The following is an 18,483-nucleotide window of genomic DNA, read 5'->3' on the forward strand; positions in this document are numbered from 1 at the left end:
TTTTTTTTTTTTTCATTAATGGAACAGGTTGTCGATACATTTAAAAATAAAAATAAAAAAGTTAAAGTTCTGATGGTATTATGATATTTTAAACAACAGATACGAGCGTCAATGTAGGAAGATTTAATAATGATAAAACAACAATAAAATGTGTTGTGTTTTTTGTTTTTGTCTCGCTGAAGTGTGTTCTCGCGATACATCGCTGACGTGACTTCTCGTAACGCGGGCTCCGCTAGCGCGAACGTGCTCTTGCGACTGTGCGCGAGGAACGTCTTTCATTACAAACGGAAGGATAGTGACCCCTTTAAAGGGAAAAAAGCCCGCTTTATTACGAAAAACTATAAACATACACAGCTTTGAACATCCATCGACGGACTATTCACTTTGATCGAAGGAAGTAACCTGTGTGAAAATGTCCGAAAGCCCATCCAACGAGGAGATGCGGGAGGAACAGGCTGAAGTTGATGAAGCCGGTGGAGTTGAGGTACAAGAGAGACGGGTTTTGTCTGGATTTGTCGTTGTTGCGGTGTTTCTTAACCTTATATTTGTGTCTAACTCGATGAAATTTGCTGTCCTTGTGTGTGGACCCTGGATATGTTAAGATCCCGCTTCCTCTTTGCCGCTGTTGGTGCGTAGAGTTGTGCTAGTTTAGCCGCTTTAGCCGCGGCTGCTACCTCCATTAGCTCCTGACCACAGCGTCTTCACCTCGGACAGTAACGGTTGTCTTATAAGGGTCTGCTCCTCACGCTTACAGTGCTGGAGCATGTTTAAGTGCCTCAAATGTCCTCACATCCTATGCTCTTGGCAGGGACGTGTGTGTTACGTATTAGTTTAAAACAAGTGGATAATGTCTGCGTCGGACTGTCCCATCTGCGCCTTTTGTTTTCTGACTGGGACATGGGGCAGTTGTTGTAAGGGACCACATGCTGCTGCTGTGTGTTCAAACTCTCAGAGATCAGTGGTTTCCTGCCTTTTTTTTTGTCCTTGGTGATATTTATGTTGCCAATTATTCAGGCATGCTATTCATGCCCAGAACTGTCCGGCATAAGCAGTCTCAAGTATGTAAAGTGTATGACAAAGTAACAGTTATATTGCAATTCCGTTGTTTTAAATCTGAAGTTATTCCCAGTAACCCCTGGTAGGGCTGTCAATGGTGTTGAAAAGCAGATGCTAAATTAAACTAAAACGAACACGTATCGTAACAAGAAAAACTGGGTGAAGTCTAAAGAGCAGGCGTAGTCTGTACAATTACAGTAGGTGGCGGTAATGTAACACTTGGATACCAACCGCCATTGTTGGAGAGATAACTAGACTGTATGTTGCTGGTTTAGGTGTGTAGCTGTCACTGCTCAGGACTGTGGACTGTAAGGTGCTGGTTTAGGTGTGTAGCTGTCACTGCTCAGGACTGTGGACTGTAAGGTGCTGGTTTAGGTGTGTAGCTGTCACTGCTCAGGACTGTGGACTGTAAGGTGCTGGTTTAGGTGTGTAGCTGTCACTGCTCAGGACTGTGTGGACTGTAAGGTGCTGGTTCAGGTGTGTAGCTGTCACTGCTCAGGACTGTATAGGCTGCCCCAAATAAATGCCTTTTGTACAGCCATAAAATGCCAAAGAAGAAGAATGTCACGATACAATGCAATGATAATTAAAAAAAAAAAAAAATAGTCTGAAATAATAAAGGACCACATGGTAAAATAAAGATTGTTATTTAGTGTATTTTGATTTTTTTTCAAAAGCTGTTTCTTTCTTATTGTTCTGGCATCAAAATTGGTGTGAATCATGCTTTTCCCTGGTATCAAAATGGAATAAAACAACAGTCATGACAAAGCGTTATGCATGTGTTCTGTTCAGGAGAAATCTGACTCTGATGCGGGAAAAGAGTCTTCCTCTGACACTGGGGCTGACGGTGCTGATGGGACTGACGGTGCTGACGGGACAGATGGACCTGAAGCATCCTCCTCCTCCTTCTCTCCATCTAAAGTCTCCTCGGCGGGCTATGAAGAGAAAGTGGTAAGAATTCTGTCACTGGGAGAGAAAGAAAAAACTCTACTTCCTCCTCAATCCCGCGAAACGGATTTTCATTTCTCGTTCATGTAGAAAACGGATCGGACCAACCGGTTTGAATACCTGCTGAAACAAACGGAGTTGTTCGCCCATTTCGTCCAGCCGGCGGCGCAGAAGACCCCCACGTCCCCCCTGAAGATGAAACCGGGCCGTCCCCGCATCAAGAAGGACGAGAAACAGAACCTGCTTTCCGTCGCAGAGTGAGTGCAAGCAGCCCCGCTTGGATGTTAAATCATATATGATAATAATAATAAAATGGTACAAACTGAGCTATGTGTTTTGCTTTTCCCCAGCAACCGGCATCGGCGCACAGAGCAAGAAGAAGACGAGGAGCTGCTGAGCGAGAGCACCAAGACGACTAACGTGTGCACGCGCTTTGACGACTCTCCCTCCTGTAAGCACTGTCCCCATGGAGACTTTAAAGGACACTTATTATGCTAAATGTACTTCTTACTACTTTCTTACGTTGTTTCCTCATCAAACCTGGAGTTATCCATCCATCCATTTTCTACCGCTTGTTCCCTTTTGGGGTCGCGGGTGACTGGAGCCTATCCCAGTGACTTCGGGCCTTAGGCGGGGTACACCCTGGACAGTGGCCAACTTGTCGCAGGGCCAACACAGAGACATAGACATTACAGACAGTTCACTCTCACATTCGTTCACTAGGGCCAATTTAGAGTCACCAATTTTGCCTATTTTGTTTGGACGGTGGGAGGAGCCGGAGAACCCGGAGAGAACCCACGGTAACACGGGGAGAACATGCAGACTCCACCCAGAGAGATCATGTGATGTTGGTCTGGTCCGGGAATCGAACCCATGATCTCCTTCTTGGGAGGCAAGAGCGCTAACCGCCTTTGCCACCATGCACCCCTCTATTATTTAGCTTAATTCACGCTTGAGTAATCCTGTTTAGTAAGTCCTCATCCCTCCGAGCCTCACGAAACACTTTATTCCAAATTTCCCAGTTTTGTGACGTCACAGGTCGGGCTCTGAGATCTTTTACCCTATTTTTAAGTCGGGCTCGTTCGGAGCATTTCTGCGATCAAGTGGCTTGGGAAAGCTACGTTTTTGTTTATTTCAACGTTTTGGAATTCCCCCTACTGCCAGTAGATGGAGTTCTAACACAATCCCTGATGAGGGAATGTAAAGTAAAGTGTTTTCACTAGATACATTCATTATTTTAAGTTCTTTAAACATGACTACTAAATAGCTTGTTTAAAGGCTAGTTAACGATGTAAAAACTGCATAATATAGTAAGTATATATTATAAGTAAGTGAAATATACAATTTTTTTTCCAGATGTCAAGTGCGGAAAAATGAGGGACTACCAAGTCCGTGGTTTGAACTGGCTCATTTCTTTGTATGAAAATGGAATAAATGGCATCCTCGCTGACGAAATGGTAATAAAAATAATAATAATAACGTTTCAGTAATAAGGATTAACTTTTACATGTTTTTTCTAGGGTTTGGGGAAAACACTGCAGACTATTTCTTTACTGGGGTACATGAAGCATTACAGGAGTATCCCCGGCCCACACATGGTGCTGGTGCCCAAATCCACCCTTTACAACTGGATGAATGAGTTCAAGCGCTGGGTGCCCTCCCTCCGCGCCGTGTGCCTTATTGGAGACCGAGATCAGAGGGTAAGTCCATCGTACCATCATTATGGGGATGTCACAATATACTATTTTAGTGTTATGATTATTGTCAGATAAAACGTCACGATTTATTTAGAAACCACAGTGATCTTCAGTTTTCTTTCATTCTCGTGGTCCAACATGTTACTATTCCTCAAGTTTGTGTCCTGCTTTACTACATTTAACTTTCTAAATGACTTGAGTAAGGCCGCGGTTATTTTATTACTTGGTTTATGTGACAAAAACACATTTAGTTCTTTACATTTAGGGCTATTTTTTGGGCTGCATATTTAACTAAATATACTTAATTTAGCTTCTAAAACTGTCACAATTATTATTTTTAGTTTTTTATGCTAATATTGTGACGAGAATAATCACGATTATTATTTTTATTAACCTGATCTTGACATCCCCACATGAGCATGGCATGAAAGATGAAATAACGGGGTTTTCTTTGGCTGTTTTAGAATGCACTGATCAGAGACGTGCTGCTGCCCGGAGAATGGGACGTGTGCGTCACATCCTACGAAATGCTGATCATCGAAAAGGCCGTCTTCAAGAAGTTCAACTGGAGGTATCTGGTCATTGACGAAGCTCACCGAATCAAGAACGAGAAATCAAAGGTTTGACGCTGACTCGGTGTTCAACGCACATTCTTTTGCCGTTGCACAAAATCTAAGTCGTTCCGAATGTGTCGCAGTTGTCCGAAATCGTGCGAGAGTTTAAGACCACAAACCGCCTGCTGCTGACTGGAACGCCGCTGCAGAACAACCTCCACGAGCTCTGGGCTCTGCTCAACTTCCTGCTGCCCGACGTCTTCAATTCTTCTGAGGTTTGGATTCACCTTCACAACAACGTTGTGTTTTAAAGTGCCCGTGACAGATTTTTACCATTGTCTAATTTTTTTTAGAAAAGTTGAAAAATATGTAAAGGAAGTGACATCACGCCAGGTACACTCATTCCAGACAAAGTTTATGCATAAATTACCCAAAACTACTTTTTTTTTGACATTTGAAACACAATTCGACTAAATACACGTGCTCATATATATTTAATTTATCTAATACATTTTTATTTATTTTTTCCTCAGTGTTCGCTGGGTAATTTCCTAATGTGTCAACTATAAACAGGAAGTCAAATTATAAACTTAAAAAATGTGATCTTCTCGGATAACATTTTCAAATCTATAATACTTGACTGCATTTTAGTTCCATGAGTCGTCTGACCTGTAGGGGGCACTATAAGTTCCTCCTCTACGTGCCAAACCTCTTTTGTAATGACGTTTTCTCCATGACAGGACTTTGACTCGTGGTTCGACACAAACAACTGCCTCGGCGATCAGAAGCTGGTCGAGCGTCTTCACACTGTACGTACATTTCATAAAAAGACGTTTGTTTCCAGTTGCAGTTGCGTTTGACTCGTTTCATTTCCCGTTGTAGGTTTTGCGTCCTTTCTTGTTGCGTCGTATCAAAGCCGACGTCGAAAAAAGTCTCTTGCCAAAAAAAGAAATCAAGATGTATATTGGGCTCAGTAAGATGCAGCGAGAATGGTAAGACTAAATGTTGGAGGTCCACGTCAAATAGCTTGTTATTTTTTACATTTTATATACCGTATTTTCTGGAGTATAAGTCGCACCAGCCAAAAAATGCATAATAGAGAAGAAAAAAACATATATAAGTTGCACTGGAGTATGAAATGCAGTTACAAGTGTGAAAATAACAAATAATATCACATATAAGTCGCTCCAGTATAGATCCAAGTATAAGTCGCCACCCGGCCAAAACTGAAAAAAGGTGCAACTTATAGTCCGGAAAATACTGTATACATTTTTTTGATAATTGATACTAAACTAAAGTTGCCGCTCAGGTACACAAAGATCCTGATGAAGGACATCGACATTCTGAATTCGGCCGGTAAAACGGACAAGATGCGTCTGCTGAACATCCTCATGCAGCTGAGGAAGTGCTGCAACCACCCGTACCTGTTCGACGGCGCCGAGCCCGGCCCGCCCTACACCACCGACCTCCACCTGGTGGTCAATAGCGGCAAGATGACGGTGCTGGACAAGCTGCTGCCCAAGCTCAAGGAACAAGGTGGGTGTCTGGATCGGAGGAGCGCGAGGTTTAGACCTAACATCGCCGTGTCGAACCTTAAACGTGTTGTTTGCTAGGTTCCCGAGTGCTCATCTTCAGTCAGATGACCAGGGTGCTGGACATCTTGGAGGACTATTGTATGTGGAGGAACTATGGCTACTGTCGACTGGACGGTCAAACGCCACACGAGGAGCGGCAGGTGAGACAATGTGTTCTTTTTATGCGCTTTTGTAAATTCACGTACTGTAAATATGTGTTCATGTACTTTAAATGAGTGTTCTGTTTTTATTTACATTTATTCTAGATTTAAATATGAACTATATATATATATATATATATATATATATATATATATATATATAGTTATGTATTTATAGAAGTTTTTATCATTCCACTTCTGTACCTAATCTGTGTTGCAACAGTGGAATTTCTCCATTGTGGGACAAATAAAGGTTAGCCCATCTATTTTAAAATAATGAAATTAAACGCCCAAAATCAGAACAGAAGTTGCCTCGACGGGCGACAGATTAAATAACGTTTATATGGCAATGTCCCAGCGTCCCGTGTCCTTAGACCCTCCTTCATAACAAATGTAGCTTATCCATAGCAACATATTTTAAGTAATATCATGTTTTTTCCCCCAGATCTCCATCAACGTGTTCAACGAACACAACAGCCCAAAGTTCCTCTTCATGTTGAGCACCCGAGCCGGAGGTCTGGGCATCAACCTGGCCACAGCCGACGTGGTCATCTTGTACGACTCGGACTGGAACCCTCAAGTGGATCTGCAGGCCATGGTAACGACCGTCCCGTCCCCCATTTACCGAACCAGACTATTTCACGTATACATCCCACCAGTCGTAACACGTTCTCGCCCCGTTTCAGGACCGAGCTCACAGGATCGGTCAGCAGAAGCAGGTGCGCGTCTTCAGGTTCATCACGGAGAACACGGTGGAGGAGAGAATCGTGGAACGAGCGGAGATGAAGCTGCGCCTGGACTCCATTGTGATTCAACAAGGTGCCCCCTTGCCGCCTTTATACGTGCGGGGAAAGCGGGAGAACTTCTTCCACCGTGTTGTGTGTCGCTCACCGTTCGTTTCCTTCATCTTTCAGGACGACTGGTGGACCCGAGCGCCAACAAGCTGGGCAAAGACGAGATGCTGTCGATCATCCGTCACGGCGCCACGCACGTGTTCGCCTCCAAGGAGAGCGAGATCACCGACGATGACATTGATGCCATTCTGGAGAAGGGCGTGAAGAAGGTGAGGCGCGTTCAAAAGCGAGCGTTGGAAGATCTGTGGTGAGTTGTGTAAATACCGAGTGTGGCATCGCAGACGGAGGAGATGTCAGAGAAGCTGTCTTCTCTCGGGGAAAGCTCTTTGAGGAACTTCACCATGGACGTGGAGGGAAGCAGCGTCTACACGTTTGAGGGGGAGGACTACAGGGAGAAGAAAAAGGTCAGTATTTACAAACACTTATTGCATATAAACCAATAAATAAATTAAACCAATATGTGTGTCTAATTCTTGTCTTTAATCTGCTGCTGTTATTTTAAAATATCAGGTCATTACCAACTGGATCGAGCCCCCCAAAAGAGAGAGGAAAGCCAATTATGCCGTGGACGCCTACTTCAGAGAAGCTCTGAGAGTCAGCGAGCCTAAAGCGCCAAAGGTAAGTGTTTTTCTCTCATCTTTCAGGTAATTGTTTATGTATTTGTAAGATAATTTCTGTTTTGCTCTTAGGCTCCACGACCTCCCAAGCAGCCAAATGTCCAGGACTTCCAGTTCTTTCCCCCACGTCTTTTTGAACTTCTAGAGAAGGAAATTCTCTTCTACAGGAAAACGATAGGCTACAAGGTAGAGTAACCTTTTTTTAATGGACTTATCTTTGTGACCGTCTTAAAATGGATCCAAGTAACATTTGGCCTTAATGAACGTCTTTGCAAGTCTCTGTGATGGTTAAATATGTACTGTATTTTCGGGCGTTTCAAGTGTCTGTTGAAACGCCCTGCTGTCCTTTTCCGATATCGACAACTCTGCTGAGAAACCCTGGCACTTTTACATGTTTTTATGTGATTATACTGTATTATCATGGTAAATAAGCTACCAGAGTTACTTAGTTCTTGGTTTTTTTCAGTAGCTATCATCTGAAAATCTTTGCTTTGTGTAATTTCTGCCTTACTCTGTCTGTGCCTGTCTCTCCTGCAGGTCCCGCGTAACCCAGATTTGCCAAACTCCGCTACGGTTCAGAAGGAGGAGCAGGCGAAGATCGACGAGGCCGAGACGCTCACGGAGGAGGAGCTGGAGGAGAAGGAGAATCTATTGCAGCAGGTGAGTCGCCCGGCGGCCGTAGGCGAGGAGACTTCGGGAGGAACAAATGGATCACACTGTGACTCTCCCAACATCCAGGGATTCACCGCATGGAACAAACGCGACTTCAACCAGTTCATCAAAGCCAACGAGAAATGGGGACGCGACGACATCGAGAACATTGCCCGAGAGGTGGAGGGCAAAACTCCAGAAGAGGTCATGGAATATTCAGGTAAATGAGAGGAAATACATGTTTGAAATGGTGTCGCGTCGTTGTTGCTAAATGCACACACACTTTTCTATATTGTAGCTGTTTTCTGGGAGCGTTGCAATGAGCTCCAAGACATCGAGAAGATCATGGCTCAGATCGAGAGAGGAGAAGCCAGGATTCAGAGAAGGATCAGCATCAAGAAAGCACTAGACTCTAAGGTAGCTTTATTTTTGTGCTTTGTTTTTTATGAGTTTTGTTTATCAAATGCCCTGACACGTCGTCGTTTGCGCTGCAGATCGGCCGCTACAAGGCTCCGTTCCACCAGCTCCGCATCTCCTACGGCACCAACAAAGGCAAGAACTACACGGAGGAGGAGGACCGCTTCCTCATCTGCATGCTCCACAAGCTCGGCTTCGACAAGGAGAGCGTCTACGACGAGCTGCGCCAGTGCATCCGGAACTCGCCGCAGTTTCGCTTTGACTGGTTCCTCAAGTCCAGGACGGCCATGGTCAGTGCATTTGCTGTATTTTCCACACTATAAGGGTTTTAAGGCGCACTGTCAATGAATGGTCTATTTTCGGCACATTGAGCGAAACAAAACCACACAAAATCGCTTCGTGGTCAGTAAAAAAACACCAGAATTCATATATAAGGCATACTGGAGTATAAGGTGCTCTTTTTTGAGTGCGCCTTATAGTGCAAAAAATACGGTGACCTGTTTTTCGTTGTTGGAAGTGTGGGTGTTTGAGTCGTGTTTTTCCTCATCAGGAGCTGCAAAGGCGCTGCAACACACTCATCACACTGATCGAGAGGGAGAACATGGAGCTGGAGGAGCGGGAGAAGGCTGAGAAGAAGAAGCGAGGCCCAAAGGGTGGATCTGTAAGTTCTGCCAGTGTAAAGACAAAACGCCCTACAATGGACCTAAACCCTTTTTATATTTAGGCTCAGAAGCGAAAGTCAGAAGGAACTCCCGATGCTCGAGGACGCAAGAAGAAGCTCAAGTTGTGAAGCGTAAACTCTCGGGGGGCGGTCCGTCCCAGTGTCTGTGACGATATGCCGTCGCCACGGTGATCCGGTGTGTCTCTACGATGTCGTCACTTCTGAACACTGCAGCTGGGCTGGTCTAGTTTTATTGGCTAGTTTTTTTTACTAGTACTTTACTCAAATGTATTTATGTCTGTTGGTTGTACCACATTCCATTGCTTGAACATTACGTACCATTTTATTTTATGTTCCATTTATGTCAAGTAGTAAATGTCTTTTGAACATCAAAATAAAAGCCCTTTTTCTAAAAACATGTGTTGTGAAATAATGACGCCAGAGTTTCCAAAAACATTTATATTTGGCAGTGGAGGTGTAGAAACATCCATGTCAGCTGGCAGATATTAGAATACATTAAAATATAATCGGTCATGTGAGTAACGATGATAGATTTGATACTGCGCTGTACGAGGCGTGGTTCTTTTTCAAGTTTCACCAGGGTTCACTACGCCAGTCTTCTACTGTTTATATACACAGACGGTTTGGCATCCGATTGCACCCATATTTAACTGACGAATGTAAAAATAAAAAATATTGCATTTTCAAAAATAACATTAACAGTCCCTTTCGGTGGCACCTTAACATTACTAAGCAGTGGGCCTGTACATTCACTGAACCAAAGGTGTTCAACCAACATTCAGTCTGTTCTTTACTCTTCACAGAACAATAAACGGTGAATTACAACAGTAAAAATGGTAAAACCTGCTCTCATAAGTTGGGCTTGCATGCATTCACGAAGATAATATTTTACAACCTCTGGCTCCAAATAAACACAACTTTCTACATTTGAGGCCAACATTCTGTGCAGTCTGCAGGATGTCATATCTGCTCGACTCAGTGCTACGTCAGTAAGGCAGGACCACGCCGGGGTGGAGGAGATCAGTCTTTAGAGAGCACTAGACCTCCGAGCTGTCTGGAGAGCCCCACATGCTCGCCGTGCCCTGGCCGTAGCCGTGATACGCGGAGAACGACGACGTGGAGTACGGCGCCGGCTGCTTCTTCTCTTTCTTCCTGCGTCTGATCAGGAGGATGACCACCACAGCGACGATGCACGCCAGAAGGACCATACCTGCCAGTCCCACCAGCATGGGCAGCAGGGACGAGTCAGTGGGCTCCCTGCCAGAGCTCTCCAGCAGGGGGCGCTCCTGGAGGGAGTCGCGCTCCCTGGGGGGGGACCAGGGCTGGCGCTGACTGACCACCAGGCGGTCAGCGCGGTCTAGGGCGATGTGCTGGATGTTGGTGCCGCGGTTGTTGTCCACGCCGATGTCCCGGGCGACGGTGGCGCCGGGCGGGGCAGGGGCAGCGCGGCGGTGGCGGGCAGAGGGTGCCTCAACGGAGGACACGCTGTGGTACTCCACGCTGCGCTTCCCGATGTTCCGGTTTGCGTTTTCTTTGGAGCGGACGGTGTAGATGGTGTGGATGAACCATTCTCTGCCGGCCGCCACCTGGGGAGACACGCCCTGGTTAATACACTCTTCTTTTTAATCATGTTATACAAACGTAAATGGGAGAGTCGTTCACACAGAGAGTATTACACTATTCACTTTTACTCAGTTTCAAAAAGACATTGCCAGAATAAGAACATTTTTTGTAAAAACATCAAATTAAAGTAAATTCTTTGCCAAAAATAAATGAAAACATGTTTTTTTTTACATATGGATGTTTTATTGCACTTGATAATATATGGTTTATGCCACTATTTACATAATATAATAATTCATATGTATTATAAAAACTGATATAAATGTGTCATTGTAAAGTATAAACTGAAAACAGGAAAAAAAAAAAAATATATTGATTAAAGTAGACCATTTCTAGCTGTAAATAAGAGGCAGTAAAATCCTCAAATTAAAGTCCCAAGTATGTACTTTTTTTTCTTTTCTTTTTAAAAAATGAACTAAAATGAAAACATTTTCATTTTTAACATTTGGATGTTTTATTGCACTTCCCATAAATGATCCTGATATATGGTTTATGCCACTATTCACATAATATAATAATTCATATATATATATATATATATATATATATATATAATAAAAACTGATATAAAAGTGTCATCATGAAGTGAAAACAAAAACAAGCAATATCTATATATTTTTGGGTAGCGACCGCTTAAAATACCTTGTTAATGAGGGGAAAACAAACCCACCACAGTAAAACTTACATTACTATCACAGCCCAGCGACTCCTGCTGCCAGTGCTGCTATTGATCACGTCTTTCACTCACTGACCTGGAAGAGTGGAGAGGAGGAGAGCGTGAATCCGTCTGACCCGGGCTGTCTGACCAGCGGCAGTGCTCCCGGAGTGTCCAGGGCCAACGTCGCTCCGAACGCAACGTCACCAAACGCCATGGCCTGGGTTTCTGGCTGAGCTTTGTCCTGGAGAAAACACAACAAAAACACTCAGCCATGTCTTATTAACCTTAAAAAACATCGTCTGATCACTTTTAAAAGCCTTTTCTATTTTTATGCCGCTGTTCATATCAGAAAGGGTCAGCAGAGGGCAGCAGAGTGCAGTCTGCCCTGTTCAAATTTAAAAAAGGAGTAGAAAAATACTTTACTCTAAACTTAAACTGATATGTGAGCAATCAGGTTAGAGGCTTCTGATTGGTAAGTACGTCCTGAAGTAGGAGGAACAGTAGGCGGAGTTAAGTTAAAAGGTGCTTTCAGCTCATGGAAAAGATTACTTTTGACTACCGTATTTTCTGGACTATAAGTCGCACCTTTTTTCATAGTTTTGGTTGGGGTGCGACTTATACTTATATTTATACTTATATACTTATACTTATACTCCGGAGCGACTTATAAGTGATATTATTTGTTATTTTCACACCACATTTCACACTCCAGTGCGACTTATATATATGCTTTTTTCTTCTCTATTATGCATTTTTTGGCTGGTGTGACTTATACTCCGGTGCAACTTATAGTCCGGAAAATACAGTAAAGCAAATTGAAAAACGAACAACTTTGCAAAATTGCGAGTCTATTTCTATTTCTATTCATGTATTGTTGTTTTATCATGCTTTATTCTGCCTCGTGGACTCACTATAATCTTGAATCTGTAGAGCAGGGATGAGGAATCCGCCAGACACCCGTACTCTTTGTTCGTGGGGTTGTACTTGGGAACGTATCCGTCCGCTCCGGTGCACAGGAAGACCTTCTCGATGCTGCAGGAGAAGGACTCGCCCAGGTTCTGCACTGGGTCCACCATCACGCGGCCGAAGATCGTGGAGCCTGCAAGGACATCGTGAAGCAGCTGGAGTATGACACAAGGGCAGTTTGATTACGATCCACAAGAGAGCAGCGCCGTCCTACCTTCTGAAAAAGCCGTGTCAGATCCTTCTCCAAAGCCCAAGGAGCCATCAGACAGCCACAGCTCCTTCTTGGAGAGGAGGAACATCTGAGTGTTGAGGCTGAATTCGGCTGCAACTGGATCGCTCACCTACAATAGAACATCATTTAACAAAGTGTAATTCTGTGAAAACTAGAACCAAACTGTAATGACTTTGTTACGTCTAAAAGTCTGCTTTGTTTCTCCTGTTAATACTGTAAATATAAATACATGTTTGGCATTAAATATGTATTGAACGTTTCTGTTACACTTTAAAATAAGGTTTCTTTGCAAACTATACTTAGTCAATTAGGGGTATTTGTAGTTACATGTTAATAAGGCACTAACCGAATCATGTGTGTGTTAATAAACTATGCAAAAAAATGATTTTAAGCGCCTTAATAAGCTGCTTACTAAACAGTTTTCAATAACCACATGATAAATGCTTGTAAAGGCCTTGTCGGTTGCTACAAACAAATAACACGTGCTTATTAATGCATTATAAGCAGTTTACTAAAGATCCAGTTTGTTGAAATACCTGCTGGAAGCGAATGTCTATGTCAAAGGTCAGCGGCTCCCTTGGGTGACACACGGGGGGGACGCTGAACTCCCCGGTGGGCGAGGCGATGCAGGGCACCAACTTGACCGTGTAGGTTCCAGAGTAATCCCGCACCTACAGGCCAGAAAGCCACGTTAGCGACAAACGTTACGGGTTTGCGGGTCACACCGCGGGTCGGTTTACGACTCACGGCAAAGTCCGAGACGAAGCTCCACTGCTGCATGGGCTGGTTGTAGGTCGGCTCGGTCCGGACCAGGCCCAGGGTGAACGTGAGCCCGGGGTGGTCCGCGCAGATCACTATGGAGGACACGCTGGCGGCTGCGGTAAAAAGAGTTGGTAATTACCCACCATTTTCTGTACATTGGTTATCTCAAAAGTACTGTATTATTATCCTCCCAAGCTCATCCACACAACACCCTCTCTACAGGCTCATTTTGACATTTGCCATAATGACCTCTGACACTCAGGACCCCCAGGGAAGACCGCCAGAAATAGATGAAGGGGGAAAATGTGACGCGTATAATCCGACAGTAGCGGTTCGGTGCGGACTGAGCTCACGGGATAAGTTAAGGTTAGCCCGGGTGAGTTGGGCCGGTCCCGTCACCTGTGTGGGTCATGATGAACTGTCCTCTGAAGCGCGCCTCCGTCTTGAAGTTGACCACCAGGCGGCCCTCTTCGTTTATCCTCATGCTGGTGGGGTACATCGCGCCTGTGGGAAATGCAGCAGGTGTTGTAAGAGCTTTGTAGACGTGAATAAAGATTTTGACGGGTTTTATGCCTTTCAATCGCGCTTTTACACGATTATAAGTCACATCTGGGACAGCGTTGTTTATTTGTCAACCATAAAAAACATTATTTGATCACTTTCAAAATCCTTTTCTATTATTACGCCGCTGTTCATATCAGAAATGGGTCAGCAGAGGGCGGGAGTAGAAAAAAACGTTACTATAAATGTAAACTGATTTATGAGCAATCAAATAAGAGGCTTCTGATTGGTAAGTACGTCCTGAAGTAGGAGGAACAGTAGGCGGAGTTAAGTTAATTGAGGTGCTTTCAGCTCATGGCAAAGATTACTTTTGACCACCGTATTTTCTGGACTATAAGTCGCACCTTTTTTCATAGTTTTGGCCGGGGTGCAACTTATACTTGTATTTATTCTTGTATACTTATACTCCGGAGCGAGTTACATGTGATATGCACTTTGAATTGCCTTGTGTATGAAATGTGCTCTACAAATAAACTCGCCTTGCCTTATTTACACACTTGTAACCGCATTTCATACTCCAGTGCAACTTATGTATGTTTTTTTCTTCTCTATTATGCATTTTTTGGCTGGTGAGACTTATACTCCGGTGCAACTTATAGTCCGGAAAATACGGTAAAACAAATTGATGAACGAACAACTTTGCAAAATGGGGAGTCTATTTCACATATCGACCCCTCTAGACGTTACATTCTTATTTGTATATGTTGTAAATATCCTGTGACACACCTTGCAGTTCGGACTCGGGGGGGCTGCCGATGCCGTCCTGCCACAGAATGGCCGTGTCGTAGACGAAGGTGAGTTTGAGCTCTGACTGCAGGTCAAAGTGCTGCCAGCCGCCCACGGCCACCGGAGAGTGGAAGACGTAGGACACGAACAAGGGCACGCGCACGCTCACGTACGACTGGACCAGATTCAGCACCTGAAACACGATGGAGCGGGGGCAAAATACTGCTTTTACTGTAAGACAAATATTGGCTTTTAATAACGTCCCAGCAATCGAATATATCCCACTGTTGGGCTTTTACATGACCATTTTATTTGTCTGAATTGACATAAGCTTGAGCCTAACTTTATCCACTCCGTGTTCAGTTTGATCCCAGAAAACGCTTCAAAAATCCACCCAAACGTTCAGGTCCTTTTCTGAAGTCGATAATTTCATGTCACGTTTTAAGTAACACGTCATTAGCTTTGCTCCTGTTTTAATTCGCACTTATTTAATTACATTTTAAGCTCAAAGTGCAGTTTCTTTTTTTTCCAATTCAGACGTTAATCTCACGCTCTTTAAACTCATTGTGTCGTCGCTGACTTAAGGCTTCAGGTTCTATACATTTAGAAACGATGCAAAAGTTAGACACAATAAGGCTTAGTCAAAAATGACATGCGAGCAATTCACTGTTCCGCCTAAACTTTATGTATTCATTTATTGAAAGAACAAGTGTGCGCTGTTTTTTGTTCGAGAATGGTACTTTTCGGTCTGTATTCTCTTCATTTCCGGTCACGTTCCCGTACCTGGCCGTCCGTCCCGATGGAGCCCCCGCAGTCGTTGAGCAGCTCGGACATGTCGTAGAAGCTGCTGAACTCCCAGAGACACGCCTCCAGGTTGAGGTTCCTGTAGAAGCGCAGGGAGTTGGACGAGCGCAGGGCGGAGCTGTACTGGTACGGGGAGGTCTCGCCGATGATCTCCGGGTTCTTGGTGGTGTCGGTGATGAAGCCGTAGCCCGTCTGGATCTCGTTGAAGTCGAGCAGGTTGGAGCAGCGGTGGTTTCCGACGCGCGTCCCGTCGGGGCTCAGGGTCAGCTCGAAGTTGGACAGGGGTCTGGTGGAGATGACCGGGAGCATGCCTGAGGAGACAACAACAACAGTCGTATTTGATTGACATGCAGCTTGTTGAAAATGTTGTGTGCATTGTTTTGTGTGTTGAAAATGTAATAAAAAGAGATTTACAGAAGAAGTTACAGATCTATGGACATTTTTGACCCTTTCATTTTAGACAAACTGGGATGCTCCATAATGATTTAATACTGGAATAAAGATGGCTCATTGTGTATGTCCAAACTTCATACCTTGTTATGCACCTAAAACATTCAATTACACGTATTCAAATATACACCAGGCCTATTCAACTTACGGCTCGCGGGCCAAAACCAAACCTCCAAACCTTTTGGTCAGGCCCATCTTCTAAGTGTTGTAAAACATGTTTTCTCATGTTTTCTGGTTTAGTCCTGGTTTAGTCCTGGTGCTGTCCTGTTTAGTCCTGTTTAGTCCTGGTGTGGTATATTGCACTAGAGAATTGTATGTGCTATATTCTGCTCCTCTTAATGTGAATGTGTTATTGTGTGCAATAGAGTGTCATTATTAATGCTCCCCAATAGAGGGCGCACTTGCCTTGAGTATGTATGTTTTTACCAGTTCGCGAGCAAGTGATGCTCCGCATGTACCTGTGATAAAGTTGTGATTAAAATACACGACGGAAATTGAGATGTTGTTCTACTTTATTTCGGCCAAGATACAACACCTGGTTTAGTCCTGGTTTAGGCCTGATTTAGGCCTGGTTTAGTCCTGGTTTAGGCCTGGTTTAGGCCTGTTTTAGTCCTGGTTTAGGCCTGGTTTAGATCTGGTTTAGGCCTGGTTTAGATCTGGTTTAGGCCTGGTTTAGGCCTGGTACTAGTTTAGTCCTGTTTAATTATGTTTTAGACCTGGTTTGATCCTGTTTTTTCGGGGTTAGTCTTCAGACCTCGCTGGTACTAATCTTGTCCTTGTTTGAATTCTGTCTCAGTACTGGTTTGGCAATGTGTTAAAGGAATGTTGGTAAGAGCCTTTTGTGTTTTATTATCCACAAAAAGTTCTTTATTATCATATTATTGAAACAGATGGAGTGTTGGGGAATGATCAAATTGTGTTAAAAGTTCTGTCATGTTATGTACCGATCCAACCCAGATATATATATATATATATATATATATATATATATATATATATATATATATATACTATTACTGATACTATTAGTACTGCGTTCCAATGAACCCTATGATGGCTTGTGCTCACCGTCCATATGGGGCATGTTGACCGTCAGCTTGATGAGATTGGGGAAGTCTGGATCGTTTGGGCCCGTGTAGCGGATCTTTGCTGAGAAAGGCTCCGCCCCCACCGTGTCCGGAATACGCGGCTGGCACATGCCTGCAAAAAGCACGACGGCTCAGAAAACGTTTCCCGTAAAGCCGCCGATGAATGACCCACGCATGTCCTCACCTTCCTCTCTGCTGACCACAACGATGGGACTCGACAGCTCCAGGCCCGCGTCGCCGTTGGTGTTGAAGGCCCTGGCGGCGCACTGGATCCTGGAGCCGGCGCGGAAGTAAATGGAGTCGAGGGTGATGGACTTGGTGTTGGTGAAGAAAGTGTTGGTGTCCACCTCCCTCATGGGGCTGGTCACTCCGTCGGGGCCCGTGGGCGCGCTGACCAACCAGCGGTACTGCGTCAGGGTGTCGTTGATGTTCTCGACCGCGCAGATAGAACCGGTCTTGTCGAAGTCGTGATATTTGGGGTTGCATGCCTGGCAGAAGGGGCCACAGAATCGACGTCATTTCAATCTACGTCATTTCAATCTACGTCATTTCAATTTAGGTCGTTTCAATCTACGTCGTTTCATTCGACGCGTTCGCAGACGCACTGTGGATCAGAAAACGTACCGTGACACAAACGACCGGGTATCCGTTGGGGGGGAAGGGCCTGTCTTTGAGCTTGGGCGTGTCGTCGTACATGAGGAGGGACGCCACCTGAGGAACGGCGGGGAACGTAACATCCGCCACACTGTCCATCTCCTCGATGTAAACTATGGCTTTGTTCATCTGGAAACGGGAGAGAAGAAGAAGTCATTCACAATTCCGGTGTTTATAGCTGAGATTTTGCGTGAAAATAAGTTCGATTGTAACGTTATTGACTGAAGAAGATGAGGAAGAGACATTTTACGCTAAACTAAAGCTAAAAGAGGATATATTTTTTGATTTACAAGGTTGTTTTTTCAGAGTTTGTTTGTTTACCTGACAGTTTTAGGGATTGATTGCTCATCTAGCCTCTATCACTGCGGGTCATACATGTCGGGTTCAAGAAAGTGTTGTCATTTTCAACATTAAAATCAAGTAAATGAAGATTCGCTGCTTATCAGGCTGGAACGTAACAATTCAATTCTGCATTTTATGAAGCTAATAGTCCCATTTCTATTACCAAGCCACTTCAGATAAATGTGTCGGTTTACAATGAACAAAATGTACAACAATGAGCAACTTATGTCATAATTTCTTAGGTGAGAGGTTTTTTATAAGTTGTTTTGCGGGCCTGACGACGTCAAAAAACTGAGATCCAAAAAAAATAATAATGTTTTTTTCTGTTTTCGCAGATTTTCCGCAGTGATTTTGGCCAAAACCACAATAAAAATAAAAATGTATTTGTATTTTTATTCCATCCTCC

The 18,483-nt window shown here is 44.1% G+C and overlaps 2 protein-coding genes across 2 annotated transcripts in view; one reads left to right on the plus strand and one right to left on the minus strand.

Moving 5' to 3' along the window:
- Positions 1-227: 227 nt before the first annotated feature.
- smarca5 (SNF2 related chromatin remodeling ATPase 5) lies at positions 228-9,606 on the plus strand. The gene is made up of 24 exons (XM_072464010.1): positions 228-484; positions 1,849-2,007; positions 2,095-2,261; positions 2,355-2,455; positions 3,361-3,461; positions 3,525-3,704; positions 4,166-4,321; positions 4,399-4,530; positions 4,996-5,064; positions 5,138-5,247; positions 5,565-5,791; positions 5,869-5,990; positions 6,436-6,588; positions 6,677-6,809; positions 6,905-7,053; positions 7,126-7,248; positions 7,355-7,462; positions 7,534-7,647; positions 7,999-8,121; positions 8,200-8,332; positions 8,411-8,529; positions 8,607-8,819; positions 9,080-9,190; positions 9,254-9,606. Exons 1-24 carry the CDS (start codon positions 413-415, stop codon positions 9,317-9,319), a joined length of 3,141 nt encoding a protein of 1,046 aa, XP_072320111.1. The 5' UTR covers positions 228-412; the 3' UTR covers positions 9,320-9,606.
- Positions 9,607-9,645: 39 nt separating this feature from the next.
- The window catches only part of frem3 (Fras1 related extracellular matrix 3), a 36,713-nt gene continuing 27,875 nt past the window's right edge, over positions 9,646-18,483 (minus strand). Inside the window, exons 13-24 of the mRNA XM_072464009.1 lie at positions 17,706-17,864; positions 17,266-17,569; positions 17,062-17,193; positions 15,523-15,854; positions 14,740-14,932; positions 13,852-13,956; positions 13,438-13,565; positions 13,227-13,361; positions 12,673-12,799; positions 12,404-12,591; positions 11,587-11,733; positions 9,646-10,797 (exon numbers count right to left, since the gene is read on the minus strand). Coding sequence (XP_072320110.1) covers positions 10,249-10,797; positions 11,587-11,733; positions 12,404-12,591; positions 12,673-12,799; positions 13,227-13,361; positions 13,438-13,565; positions 13,852-13,956; positions 14,740-14,932; positions 15,523-15,854; positions 17,062-17,193; positions 17,266-17,569; positions 17,706-17,864 — 2,499 coding nt within the window. The 3' untranslated portion in view covers positions 9,646-10,248. The remainder of the gene's footprint in view (positions 10,798-11,586; positions 11,734-12,403; positions 12,592-12,672; positions 12,800-13,226; positions 13,362-13,437; positions 13,566-13,851; positions 13,957-14,739; positions 14,933-15,522; positions 15,855-17,061; positions 17,194-17,265; positions 17,570-17,705; positions 17,865-18,483) is intronic.

This window comes from Eucyclogobius newberryi, unplaced genomic scaffold, assembly GCF_026437365.1.
Source record: "Eucyclogobius newberryi isolate DKJ021-1_F unplaced genomic scaffold, fEucNew1.0.hap1 SCAF_4, whole genome shotgun sequence".
Classification (NCBI taxonomy): Eukaryota; Metazoa; Chordata; class Actinopteri; order Gobiiformes; family Gobiidae; genus Eucyclogobius; species Eucyclogobius newberryi.